Raw genomic sequence first — 14,882 nt, 5'->3', positions numbered from 1 at the left:
CAAACCGGCGCGCGCAGCTCCACTTCCGGCGTACGAGGCGGTGACAATGGGAGCGGCGCGGGCGGCGCCGGGAGGCAGCTGACAGGCGTCTGCGGCTTCGCTTCATGGCCGCCCTCCCGCCCTGCCTGGGCTCTGTGGGGAGTGGGGGAGCCCGCGGCGGCCCCGAGCCAGAGCTGGCGAGCCGAGAGGGGACCTGTGCGCGGCGCCGCTGAGGCGCAGCATGTGAAGAGGAGACGGCTTCCAGTGCGAGGCGAGCGTCTCAGCCGGCCGGGATGGCTACGACGGCCGAGCTCTTCGAGGTGAGCCCCGGCTGCTCTTCGGGGAGTGGCCGGCCCGGGGTGCGGGCAGCGAGGTGGGCGGGCGGAGGGGAGGAAAGGTGCGAAAGGCGAGGGGTGGGGTGGCGGCTCCGGTGGCGGCGCGGGCGGAGCATGAAATGGGGGAGGGGTGGCTTGGGGACCTGGGTCGGGAGGTGGGCAGGGAAGGAACTGGAGTCCGAAAGGAGGAGGGCTGGTTTTGTCCGCAGGGCTGGAGGGGAGCCTCGGAGGTTTAGGGTTTGAAGATGTACTCGGGATGAGAAGTGGGAAAGGCTGACTCAGGGCGCGGAGAGAAGAGCCTGCAGCCCCAGGTTGGGCGAGCCCCGTCTTGTCGCTTGGATCCTCGCGTAATATTCTAAGGGGACCACCTGAGATTGGGACGACTGGGGGCTTCTTGCTGTTGAGCAATTACAGTTATTCCATCAGTAAACGTTACAAGTGGCCCTCAGGTGCCTGCCAGTTTTCCTTCACATTCGAGAAGGTTGAAGTGTTTTTTTAGGACAATAAAGGCCTACTTAGCCCTTCAGACTTAAGGGGGAGGCGAAACTGGAAATTAACATTTATGTTCGGGTCTCCAGGAATTTAAATGTATTTTAAAACCATGTAACCGCAAGCTGGAGAATCCTTAGCGCCTGAGACAATGAGGATTCAAACGTGTTTCCTTGAACGTTTTCACTCCCTAAAACTTAAAATTTAATTTAGTGAAATTCAATATAAGAAGAAGCTATGATGTTTGAGGTAAATAGAAGGGGAAAATTCTAATTGGACCACCAGACAATGAAACATACGAAGGATCTCTTTTTGTAAAAGAAATGAAAACAGAGATGTAAAGGGAAAGGAAGCAAAAACCCTTTCTGTGTGTGTGTTTCAAATTGAATAGCCAAAGTGTGATAAGTGAGAGGACTACGGTTGACAATAGAGAATTTCTCTTGACAATAGAGAATTTCTCCGCAAGTGAAGATTGGATTCTTTTTCTGCTTGAGTCAGCAGGTTTTGGGCTTAAAATTTGAATGCCACAGTTTTTACAACAATTGGGAACTTTTCATTTGTTACTGTTACTGTTACTATATTTTGGGTTCCTGTGAGCTCTTGGGTAGATAATGCCTTTGTTGAAGGAATAGCATACCATTGTTATAATAACTAATAATCAAATAGTAATTTGTGAGTGAACGATTATAATTACAAGAAAGAATTTGGAAATATTAATTGTATGTTCTCAGATGTAAGTGTTAGGAGGTATATTGCATTAAGTTCTCTAATTCCAAAATCGTGCCATCTGTTTATTGATTGATGCAGGAAGGGGGAGACACTCTTTTGTTAAAAGCTTTTACTGTGTATTTCTGGGTAAGATTCTAAATAGTTCTGTAGTTCCTTGTTTTAACTTTCACATCTTAGGAAGGTAGAAAGCTGTTTATGGAATTGAGATCTTTAATTTGCTAAATGAAATACGTGACCAGTCAGCTATTCATAGAAACTTACTATTTTCTTACAGGGTTCATGAAGCATTAACCTGTGACTTAATGAATTCTGTATCTCAGACCATATTATGCATATTATGTCTATTTTTCTTTAGATGTTTGACCACATGACTCCACCTAACTTAACTGAAAATATATTTGATTTCTGCCCCCCCAAGGATAAAGGGGATATATGTATGTGTTTGTGTGTGTGTTTATATATATGTAAGTATATATATATATATATATATACATGTATATATATATATATATGACTATGAAATAAATATATATTTGCTTTCTAAGATCATGCTGTTTAGTAAAATAATTGAACCAAATTAGGGTGTAATGTAGCTGAGTAACTTGTTATGTATAGCTGGTAATTGTCTTAACTGATCAGTGATGACAGAGGCAGACCAGTCCTGTCTGTCAAAGGGTTCATAGGGCAACCTTAAACATGCTTATAGATCTTAATTCATGTGACCTTCTCTTGTTGCTTCATCACATTTAAAAGCCCATTATGTTAAAAGTTATAACTAAATGTTAATAGTTACAATTAAGAAATGTATTTATCTTTTCAGCCTACGGTGCACTCTATTCTTGGGTAAGCTTTCCTCCCTACGTGAAAAGTTGGTCTTTGCTTTAGAGTAAGGAGGAAAATAAAAAACAAACCTCAGTCATTGCTGCTATTTCCTGTTGCTACTGCCACAGGATCTAGATTGTAGGACATGTCAGGGAGTGTCTTTTTCCCTTCCATTTCTTAGTCACAGCTGGAGAGCTGTAGGAAACAGGTCAGGATGTAGTCAGGATATTTTGTTTTTATGCATCCTGGTTTTAATGCATGATTAAGTTGAATTCTGCTTTCATTTCCACATTGAAAAAGAGGTTAAATCAATACAAAATTATGCTTTGAATCCATGAAATTTTTTAAGTGTTAACTCTACTTCCTTTAAAATCTTAGTGTTGGTCCTGTGAGACTTCCTTTTATAATGTAAGCACCCTCATATGACAAAATCAAACTCCAGGATATTTCTTCAGTTGGCAGAAATGCTAAAGTAATAGATGATTCAGTTACTTTAATAGTGTATATTCTAGAAATTGGCAAGAATACCTTCATAGTTTCAACCTTGTTGACAAATTTTCTGAAAGATTCTCTCTCCAGTGAGCTAAATTATTATTTCAGGATGGACATTGTAAACAGGCTTTCCCATGTGGTTTAGATTATGTTCCCTGCATATAAAAAAGTGGCTGGAGTAGTGAATTCTTCTGTTGTTATAAGTATTTCTTTTCTTCTCTTACTGCACTATTGAGGACATTGTACTCCCCTCTCACTTGCTGTTTTTCTCTCCTGTCATTCCTGGAGTCTTCTTTTTGGGCAGGCTGCCTTTATGGTAGAGTCTGTTGTTAACCAGGATCTATTACCCATTCATTCAACAAATAGCTGTTGAATACCTATTAAATTCAAGATAAGGTGCCAAGATTCATGAGGCTGCATGTCTCAAAAGCATGCCATACAGTGCTTGCTTAGGCAGCACATATATCAAAGGCATGCCATAGAAATAGGAATACTATGGAATGAGCTGCAAAAAATAGAAAATGGTTTAGAGACCAAGTAAGTTTTGGAAATGGGCATACTTTACTTTCTGAGAGAGTTACATCATACCTTAGTATATTAAAGGTTCTGAGAAGTTTATTTCCCAAACTAGTTGACCATGAGATTGTTATATTTTCTACTGCTTGTTAATTTTGTGAATTCCATGAAATGTACTTTGGACAATGTTGAGTTATATATAGAACCTGTCCTTATTATTAAATATGGGGAGAGAATGAAGATATATAACGGTTTACTCTGGAAATAAACTTAAAAATGGTGTTAAAGATAAAGTGTTATTGGAATTGAGAGAATGGGAAGATTACCTCTAGAAGTGGAAAGGTTTAGGAAGTGGTATTTGAGTGATACAGTAAGGATCTGTTAGATTTGAGTTTGTGCAGCTGGGTGGAGGGACTTTTTAATAAAGCAGACAATAAAATCCAAGACAAAAAAGGGAAGTAAGTATAGATCCTTGAGGCAAGGGAATAGTTCTACTTTGGCTGCAGTGTAGCATGCATAAAGAAGAGGAATTGCATGTAAGGTAAATTGGGGTTTAACTGTGGAGGTCCTAAATGCCAGGATTAGGAATTTAAGTGTTTTCTTTCCTGTAAGTATAGGTGCCTTGATAATTTTATTTGAGGTCAGGTATTTTGAACATGGTAACAATGGTGGTTTGACCTCCAGATTAGAATTTAAATAGCCAAGAACACATTTTTGCACACAGATACATTTATGTTTCTTGAGTTTTCAAACTAAATTACAAAATATTTAAACACAGTTACTGAAAACAGATCTCTCTTGTTCAGTTAACTAGGTAAATATATAATTAACAAACATGAGATATATAAGTAAAGACTGCCCCCTTTACCTTCTGGTTGCTGAAATGCTACTTGTTTTAGCCATATTAGCTGTTAGATAATTGTGGAACCTGGCTACTAATTAATTAATTATCATGTATTTGAGAAAATGTGTTCATTCAGCAAACATTTATTGAGTACTAGGGCAGAAGTAATCTCAAGTACTGGAGTTAAAACATGGTTTAAGTTAAAAACCTAGTTGGGGGAGTGAAAGGAAAAGAACTCTGTTCTGTCAACACCAAGGCTAGTCTCATTACTCTGACACCAGATATATGGGGATTTCACCTACAACATTTCTGTTTTACAGCAGACACTGGGTGTTCTGTAATTCATTTCAGTTCTGACACTGTCTACCAGGAGTTACCTCAGAACCCAGAAGTTAAGGGCTCAGTACCACAAGTATGTCCCCATTTTAGATACCAGTTGCAGTCCAAGTTGTCACCTGTGCATCTGACAGTCTAGCTATAAATTGGAGTTCTCATGACTCCCTCCTCAGGTTCGATAATTTGCTGGAACAGCTCACAGAACTCAGGAAAATGGTTTACTAACTAGATTACTAGTTTATTTTAAAGGGATATGACTCCGGAACAACCAGATGGAAGAGATGCCTAGGGCAAGGATGGGGGAAAGAGAGTAGCACTTTCCAGCCCTCCCTGGGTGTACCACCCTCCCAGTACCTTGATGTATTCAGCAGCCTAGAAGTTCTCTGAACCCCATACTTTAGGGATTTTTATGGAGGCTTCATCACATAGGAATTACCAGTTATTAACTTAGTTAACTCAGGAGTAGAGGGGCTTCTAATAATGCTTGATCTTTCTGGTGACCAGCCTCCATCCAGGAGCCCTATTGCTTCAGTAGAACAAAAGATACTTCTGTCACTCAGGAATTACAAGATTTAGGAGTTCCATGTAAGACATTCCTATCAACCACATCACTTAGGAAATTACAAGGGTTTTAGGAGCTCTGTGTCAGGAACCAGGGTCAAAGACCAAATATTAGAACAAAAGATGTTCCTAGCACATTTATTACTTAGGAAAAAACAAAGGCCTTAGGAGTTGAGTACAAAGACTAAAATATGTATTTCTTAAAATAAAGTATACATTTCTTATTATTTTATGGTATCACAGGGAGACATGTTAATAGATAAGACTGTTGTACAAGTACAGAATCTCCTCCTGGGATAATTAGGAAAGGTTTCATAAAGTAATGACATATAAATTGGGTGTTGATAGATGAGTAGAGACTTTTCAAGCGAAGGGCATTCCAAGGCAGAGACAGAAGTGACTGATTTTTAAGGTGTGATGTGTTTAGGAAATACTGAGAAAAGATAGGGTCTGTGTATGCATGTTTTAGGCATGTGGAGAGGTGGCTCATAGCAAGGCACTGAGACCACAGAGGCAGTTTGGTGGAATCTTCGAGAGGGCTTCCTTACAGGCTATGCTTATGGAAGCTGATACGACTTTTTGAATGGGGAGAGAGGAGTGGAGAGGCAGATGATTTTAATGTTACTGTGAAGAATGGCTTTCAGTTGGGGAAAAGATTGATAGTTGGGAAAATAGAGGGTGTACCCAACATGACATAGTTCTTGTCTTTTAGTAGGTAGTCCAGAATTATCTATTGATTGATTAATTCAGGCAGGTGAAATTCAGTGGGGACAGAGAAGATAACAAATGTGGGAAGACATTTTGAAGAAGAATCAAAAAATTTTGGATACTGAGGAGTTAATTCCAAATTTTTGAAGTTGGGAAGTAACTGTGACAGAGAGAACAGGAAGGAACCTTTCAGGGGGAAGGAATAATGTATTTATTTTTTTAAAAACTATATTTAAAATTTTAGTAAGATATTCTGGCGAAGAAGTCCAGAAGGCAGTGGGAAATATGAGTTAGTAACTCAGAAGAAAACTACAGCTAGAGATACAAATTATCATGGGAGTTGTTATTCTTTATGGGTGGCAGTTAGATAGACTTAGGAATGGATGACATCTCTTAGCTTTGTCCGTTACTATTTTGTGATCTTTGACAAGTTACCTAATCTTTTCATACCTTTTTCTTATCTATAAAATGGGGATAGTAACAGTACCTACCTTAGAGGGTTATTTCCAAGATTAAATGAGTTGATAAATTTAAATGGCTTAGCAGAATGCCATAGAAGAGTAGTAGCTTTTTAAAATTAATATTGGTAAGTGGGTTGGGAAGAGGACTAGATTGAGAATAGTCGGGGAGAAAAAAATCTTCAAAGAAGACTAATAGGAAATAATCCCAGAGGGAGGAGATAACAGTAGGAGAGAATAACAGAAAGGTGCTGTGGAAGGTTGTGTTTTTCAGGTTGGCTGCAGATCTGTTATCCTATAATGGGATGTTGATGCTGTGCCCACAGAGGGGTAGGGCCCGTGCTCCCTTCTTGAATCTAGGCAGGTCTATAACTGTATCAGAAGTGTTGCTTATGTGATTTCCAAGGTTAAGTCATGAAAGGCGATGTGCTTGACCTTCTTTTGATTCCCCCTCTTAGAACCCAGCAACTATGCTACATAGCCCATTGGGGCAATCCAGGCTTTTGGTTGACTGAACTCCCAGACTACAGTCAACATCAACTTGTTAGCTTGAAAGTAGGTCTTCTAGCCCCAAGTTGAACTGCCTCAACAGATGTGACATGGAACAGAGATAAGATTTCCCTGTTGAGCCCTGCCCAAATAGCAGATTTGTGAACAAAGTCATCATCATTCCTATTTTAAGCCATTCATTTATTGGAGTGGTTATTATGTAGCAGTAAATGATTAGAACGGGGCTGATCAACTCCTTATCTACACCAAGATTTAGTAGACCTCTACCACTCTCCTTAGAGTGGTGGAGGTAGAGGCAGATGCTTAAAGAGTAGTGGGTTTACATTTGAGTATTTTGTAGTCTGAATTCTCTAGTCAAACCAACCTGGTGGTGTACTTCTGAAATGAACAAGTCTTTAAGTTGAGGATCATTTATTGACTGTGTGTGTGTAATTAGTGTAAAATATTGAGTCCCTGGTGTGCTCAGAAGTTGAGCAGTTTAAAAATTTATATATATAAGATATTTTAAAAATTTATGCTAAGTTTTCTGATGTTACTTTCTTTCCTTGGAATTGAAATATAAAAATAATAATAACAGAATGTAGTTAACTTTATCATATGTATACATCTTGGCTTTCTAGGGATGTAATGAATTAAAAAAGTAAATGATTCCAGGGCACCTGGGTGGCTCACGTTGATTGAACATCCACATCATAATTTCACCTTGGGTTGGCAGGCTCTGCACTCAGCAGGGAGTCTGCTTGGGATTCTTGCTCTCCCTCTCCCTTTGCCCCCCCCCCACTTTAGCTCTCTAAAATGAATAAATCTGTAATAGTTTTTTTTTTAAGTGAGCGAGCCCTTGGATCTATTTGCTTAATTTGATCCCAGAGGCATTTGTTAAGTGTGTGTAAATATATTTAATGTGTAAATTTGTAAATATATTTGATTTGAAATGCTAATGTAAGATTTGTTAGATACTTTAAGTGATAATTTTCATGGTGTTTATATAATTTTAAAAGACACCATAATAGAGTGGAAAAACCCCTGATTTGAATACTGCTTTAATACCTTGACAAGATTTAAATTTCATTGCTTTAGTTACTTATATATAAAAATGAGATGAAGAGACTAGAGTAAGATGATATTTAATGACCATTCTAGCTTTAAACATTTTTTTTAATGTTACTTACTTATTTTAGAGAGAGAGAAAGAACAAGCGGGAGTAGAGCAGAGAGGAACAAGCCAACTCCACTCTAAGCACAGAGCCCGGTGTGGTGCTTGATCCCAAGACCCTGAGATCATAACCTGAGCTGAAATCAAAGAGTCAGACACTTAACCTACTGAGCCACCCAGGCACCCCTCTAGCTTTGCAATTTTTTTCTTTTTTCTTTTTTTTTTTAAGATTTTATTTCTTTCTTTAACAGAGAGAGAGAGAAAAAAAAAAAACAGAGATCACAAGCAGGCAGAGAGGCAGGCAGAGAAAGGGGGAAGCAGGCTCCCCGATGAGCAGAGAGCCCGACGCGGGGCTCCATCCCAGGACCTGAGATCATGACCTGAGCCAAAGGCAGAGGCTTTAACCCACTGAGCCACCCAGGTGCCCCTAGTTTTGCAATTTTTAACCCTAATTCTGTGGTTCTTTTGAGACTGGTATTAAAAAAAATACTATAACATTCTGTTACCTTTCTCTTAGGGCATAGAAATCAGATATTACTTTACTGTCAGAAGTAAGATATATTCTATTCTGAAGAGAGATTTTTGCATAAGAGAATCTAAAATATTTCATAAAATTCTTAAGTACCACCATTTAATCATCTTCAAAATAATTCTAATATGATTAATTGGCTAATTTTATCATAGTTGAAAGAGCTAGCATGCCCTTCAAGTTGGAATGTTAAAATTGACTTTAGAAAAGTGGGGGCACCTGGGTGGCTCATTCAGTTAAGCTTCTGCCTTCGGCACCGGTCATGATCCCAGAGTCCTGGGATGGAGCCCCACATTGGGACCCCTGCTCAGTGGAGAGACTGCTTCTCCCTCTGCCCCTCACCCAACTTGTGCTCTTTTTTCTCTCTCAAGTGCACACTTTCAAATAAATAAATAAAATCTTAAAAAAAAATAAGTAAAACTATTCATCTCATAGTGTTGCAGATAATTTTCAAACTTATTTTGGTAGAGTTTGCCTTAGTTGCCATTTAAGTATCTTTTTTTTTTTAAGATTTTATTTATTTATTTGACAGAGAGAGATCACAAGTAGGCAGAGAGGCAGGCAGAGAGAGAGGAAGGGAAGCAGGCTTCCTGCTGAGCAGCGAGCCCGATGCGGGACTCGATCCCAGGACCCTGAGATCATGACCTGAGCCGAAGGCAGCGGCTTAACCCACTGAGCCACCCAGGCGCCCCGCCATTTAAGTATCTTAATGTGCTTTATCTTCCTACCTTTCCACTTTGCCAGCCTGACACAAAATAAAGGGTTTATAATGCTTTAAAGAAAAAAAATCAATACTTATTAAACGTACTTCATCTATTAATCCCCCATAAAACATATAGTCTCGTGAAAACCAAATCAACTGAGGTTAAAAAGGAGACGCTAAATGTAGTAAAATTTAGTTCCAGTGCCAGAATTGCATAAGATTCATATTTGGTTTTTATTGAAATTTTGAGTTTTCCAAAATTGGGAATGCCTGTTCTTTATTTTTGGAGTGTGGAGTGGTAGTACTGTCTTTGTGGTTTTGGATATGTGGATCAAGGCTTGATTTTTCAAGATCCTTTGCAGGAGTTTTGGCCATGGCCCCAATTTAGCAAGTGTTTTGACTTACTGTGCATCTGTGGTGTTCAGTATTATTCTGTTGACCACAGTTGGAAGCAAGAGAAATGTATGACAGATGCTATGCTTGGTTTCAATTTAAGTGTGGAGAGGAGTGAAACTTATAAAAGTTATTATAAAACAATAAATGATACAAGTGACAGTATTGTTCTGTGTTGAGATTTGAATTTTAAAGTGTTGTTAGGGGTTTAAGTGAAAAAATCAGGGAAGGTCATGTAGGGATGGAACTCTTCAAGGAGGAAATAGGAATTGAGCTGGGCTTTGAGTAAATATAAAAAGGTGTTTAAATTGTTGGAAGAGAAAGAGTATCCTTGTGGGATGAGTTACCTGGCCACAGGTAAAGAAGTAGAGGTAGCATGGATGTGAAGAGAAGACTGGAATAGGCTGATGGTAATATGGCTGTTCATTTTGGAGGTAAAAGAAGTTGGGTAGGAAGTGTAAGAAAAGAACTTTAAAGGTGGACGTAAGAGTGTGAGCTTAGTAGCTTAGGAATTGCATAGGAAGTTTCTGACTAAAAGAAAGCAGTGTTCTAAAGATTAATTTGGCAGTGGTGTATGCACAATAAATATAATAAAAATACTTTATAGGTAGTACTTGTGAACCCATGGGTTAGTTGCTTTCATAGGACCCAGAAATACTTCCTTATGAAATCCTCTGAGCTTTATTTTTTTTTTTTTACCTAGGCTAGGGGAAAATATTATAGTTTATTTTTAGTTTGTGGGTGGTTGTAACACATTGCATTCAATCTATTTTTGGGAAAGATACTTTAAGAAAACATAGAAGTTTAGTTTTATCAAAGAAACAATGTTAAATTAGGGATTTATGTTCCTGTCCAAGAGTGTGATGTCTTAATTTTTAGTAGAAGTGACCACAAACTCCATGGTTTCCTTACAACCGGTAGCAGTTGTAAAAAATACAAAATCAGTTTAACTGACTGAAACAATAATCAATTATGTAAAGTTGAACTTAATATGGTAGTGTTTTAGTCTGTGGTGCATACTTCTGAGGTTTTTCTTTTTGTTAGGGCAATTTTTGCTTTTAATTACTGTAGTAAAATAGAAGGTAAGGATGTAACTTAGGTTTGTGAAATTCTAAAAGATTTTTTGGGGGAGTTGTTGACAGGTGTCTTTGAGAATCCTTTGGGGTGAGTTGGTCATTTGGAAGTCTTAAAATCTGTTAGTTTGGCTATCTTTCTTATTGTAAATGCCTTTGCAGCAAGGTTACATGTTAGAGAGCAAGTTACTGGGATTTATTTGGTTTTATAAGCAGAAAGCATTTTGCTTTGTTTTGCTTTTTGCTTTTTTGGAACTTTCATTGCATTGAGAGCTTTAGCTGATTTATCTTAAACTCTTGTGATAATTCAATTGCCTTTGAGGGTAAAACCTGTACTTTACTTCCAGGACCCTGTTCTCTTCTGATTTTTCCTCCTCCTTCTACTGATCCCTCCTGCTTTGTCTCTTTTGTTGGATCCTTTTCCTCCATCTATCTGAATGTTGTTGACATGTTCTTCTCTTTCCTAGATGTCATCTAGTTCTGAGATTTTAAATAACTCTAAAATTATATCTAGCTCTAGTTTCTTCCCTGTAATACAAACTTATTTTTCGGATTATGTGCTCTGCATTTTCTCTTCCTGTATATCGAATAGGTGTCCACAACAGATCATATGCAAAGCAGAAGTTGTTTCCTCACTCCCTCTTTCCATCTCTTCCCAGTCTTGGTAAATGACACCACCCACCATTCACACAGTTAACTAACTGCAATCCTCCATCAGTGTTCAGACTGCAATCCTCCATGAGTAATCATGATTTCCTTTTTAAATTTCTCCCCATATCCAATCCAGCAATTTGTATGAATACATCCTTTAAAATGTCATGAACCCGATCACTCCTTAGTACCTTCACCATTGTCACTTTCATCTGAACTATTACCATTATCTCTCAACTACCACAGTGTTGCAGATTGAGTTCTCTGAAAAGCAGACTTTGAGACAGAGTTTAGTGTGCAGAATATTTATTAGGAGGAACCCTTGGGATGAGTATCCGTGAAGAGACAAGGTTAGGATACAGGATTGGGCCTGTGGAGAAAGAGAGCTACGGTGCTGGCCCCGTGATGGTGTTATTGGCTCCATTGGGGAGTTTTGGAACAAAAATGAACTGTCAGAGTTGTCCTGCTTTGAACCAAAGTGGTCAGGCCTTTATAAAAATATCCCTATCTTAGGTATTGCTAGATCACACTGGGAAAAGTATGACATTGAGTGAATTGGTTCTCTGCCACTGAGGTGATCCCTGAAAATACTGCCGGCTGAAAGCTCTCTGCTGATAGCACAGACTGCTAGCTGCTAGAAGAAGACCCTTCTTGAAGGGAGATCTGGATGACATATCACTATGTCTACCACAGACCACTCCTGTGCCACTGGACTCCACCTTTTCCTATACATTTGGGAAGCAGCTCCTCTCATGTTCCAGTTGGGGGGAAAATTAGGAGGTTAGTGGGGCGAACTATGGCTCCCACTATTGTGGCTGGTTTCAGGTTACAACTGATACTCATTTCTCTAGTCTCTGTTTCCCTTCTCTAGTCTCCATTCTAATATTCCCTTACCTTCAGCTAATGCCCCTGCTGATCTTGGTGGCTTTACTGGTTACCATGCCCTTCTTAGGCCAGGGTTGCTGTGCTTGTTTGTGTACTTTCAGAATTGGTCAACAGAGTACCAAGAGATCTCCACGAAGAGATCTGTGTGTCACAAATATTGTTCCTGCACCTATGATGTAATAGCAGCCCTACCTCCTGATTAGAATCAGTTGCCTCTGCCAAAGATAGTCATTCCTCTTCTTGCCTTTATCCACTGGATGAAGCAGCTGAAGTGCCGAGGCAGCACTCATAGTTATTGTTTAATGGGACTTTTATTACATTCCCAGGTGAAGAGATCTTTGCCTTTGGAGATCAGACCTCTCTCTAGACCCCAAAATTGTAGGACTAGAAAGCACAAATTGAGAGTCGTTATAAGCAGGACCACTTCTGCTTCTGTTCATTGTTCTCAGACTCATGTTTTTCCTGTGGAACACAGCATGATATAAAGGTTTTAAATTCAGAATATATACTGCATCTTGGAGAATAGTGCTCCATCTTTATAGTTATTGTCTCTGAACTTCAGCTGTGCCTTTAGCAGGCTGTTCCAATGCCCTGTCAGACTAGTAGCTTCTGGGTGGTATGGTCTGTGATATGACCATTGGATCCATGGTCACCTCCTTTGCTGTAAAGTGGGTCCTTTGAGGTGATGTGGTATGTGGGATCCAGTGCCACAGAAACAATACTCCCTCTGAGGAGAGGCATACCCAACTCAAATGTTTCTATTCCTGTCAGAATGAATTACTTAACTAGACTAGAAAGGAACTAATGTAACAACATGCTACTACGTGGTTGATTAGTCTGCTTGAAGGATATGTCTCTTTCAGGGGCTTAAAGTTGGTCTTTGTTGCTGTTAGGCTCGATATTGAGCTTTGATGGTAACTGGATCAGCTTTAGTAAGTAGGACCTCATGCTCTTGGGGCTGTGTTGTCTCTGTCCTGTGTCCCCTCTGTTCATGTCCCCAGGGTGCTGATGCTAGGCAAAGGCTGACTGATGTCAACTGGTAGAGTCATTTTGTCTACCTGGTTGTTTGATTCTTCTTCCATGGTAGATGGCCTCTGGTGATACAGAGATCTTCACTCTGTGCTCACTTACATGTATCCATCCAGATGCCTCTATCCCAGATTCCTCCATCCGCAGTCTTCTAATTTTCCCCTCTCATAGCCAGTCCCTTTGCCATTGTCTTTGAGTCCATATATATGCTAACCTAAGGTCCATTCTCTGTCCACCCAATCTGATGAGCAGGTATATTTTGCAATGCTTTGCCTGTTGAAAGGATTTTTTTTTCTTGCCACTGAATTTCAAGGCCACCTGAGTGAGGTTTTAATTGCAGCTGCTGTCCATTTTTAGTCGATACCTGCATGCCTAGCCAACTCTCCACAAACCAAGCTCAGGCTTTTTCCTTCTCCATCACCTGGTTGTAAGAGATCCCCCATAAGGCTATACATGTTAATTGAAGGAGGAATGCTAGTGCAATAATGGTAGAGATCATGGGAGTTTGGACTTTCTGCTTATGCAGTTTGCTTTCTGGTTTTGTTCATGTCTGATTCTGGGTTTACCCCATCCATCTTAAGATGACGAGTTCCTCAGTCCACTTGACATAATAACTTCATGAGTCTATTAGAACCCAGCTCATGCTGTAAAGTTCTGGATACATGTTCACTTCATGCCGTGTGGTTAGGTGTGCTATCTCTGCCAGGGTCCAGTGGCACATCAGGAGTTATTTCTTAAAAGGTCTATAATTCTCTGCTATAGATGACATGATCTTGCTTTATTAATCAGAGATCTGTATTGTAATTATCCTACTGGGGCTTGCCACAACTCCACTTGACATTGTTTCCCAAAACTGATACCTTTAGTAAACACTTGATTCCTTTAATACTATAGGGTCTGTGAAGTTGTATGGCCCAGACAGCAGTGTTGGTTGTCTGGCCCCCACTTGTGCACAGCCCTTTCCTGCTTTTATGTCACTTGATATATGTGCCAGAGCATGTGCATTCAGAACCTGGAAAGGCCTATCAGGTATTGTGTGTCCTTGTGGTGGAAGGTACAAGGTACAATAATTGTCCTTTACTTTAGGTGCGATGTCTTGGAATGCCCCGATTACCTTAAAATTTTACTGATTCAGTGTGCCCTTGCGTCTTTGTATATAGTATATAGCAGTCTCTTGAGTGCGTGTATCTTATGAAGACCTCTCCAATGATGTTAGTTATATATGATGAATCAGTAAGATGTTCTTCAGAACGTCCAAAATGGTACAGATTATGTTATAATAGAAGTAGGAGAGTTCACATGGTCTTGAAGCAAAACTGTAATGTATACCATTGTCCGTTCCATGTCTGATCCTCTTTTTTAATAGGGATAGAAAATAACGTATCTAGCAAATCATCAGTCATATACCATGAAGGTAGGAGATACTACATCTGGCATGACACATGTAATGGGCTCCTTTCTGGTTGATTTTGAGATAATCACCTTCTAGGATTTGTCTGGTAAGACCCAGACTAATGAATTAAGTGAGAAAATTATGAGGAACGTAACTCCAGCATTCTTTAGATAAGAGGTTGGCATGGGGTAGATGCTGTTTTTAGAGTTTTACTAATAGACAGCCATACCCTTTTGTTTATTCATTGTCTATGGCTACATTTGTACTATGGCTGCAGAGTTGAATGGTTGTAAGA

General features: G+C 39.6%; 1 protein-coding gene across 1 annotated transcript in view; it reads left to right on the top strand.

Moving 5' to 3' along the window:
• The first annotated feature begins 47 nt into the window (after positions 1–47).
• Positions 48–14,882, top strand: part of EXOC5 (exocyst complex component 5) — a 69,301-nt gene continuing 54,466 nt past the window's right edge. Inside the window, exon 1 of the mRNA XM_047735665.1 lies at positions 48–299. Coding sequence (XP_047591621.1) covers positions 273–299 — 27 coding nt within the window. The 5' untranslated portion in view covers positions 48–272. The remainder of the gene's footprint in view (positions 300–14,882) is intronic.

The sequence above is a fragment of the Lutra lutra genome, chromosome 7, assembly GCF_902655055.1.
Source record: "Lutra lutra chromosome 7, mLutLut1.2, whole genome shotgun sequence".
In the NCBI taxonomy this organism is placed as follows: domain Eukaryota; kingdom Metazoa; phylum Chordata; class Mammalia; order Carnivora; family Mustelidae; genus Lutra; species Lutra lutra.
This window is presented reverse-complemented; position numbering and strand designations above follow the sequence as displayed.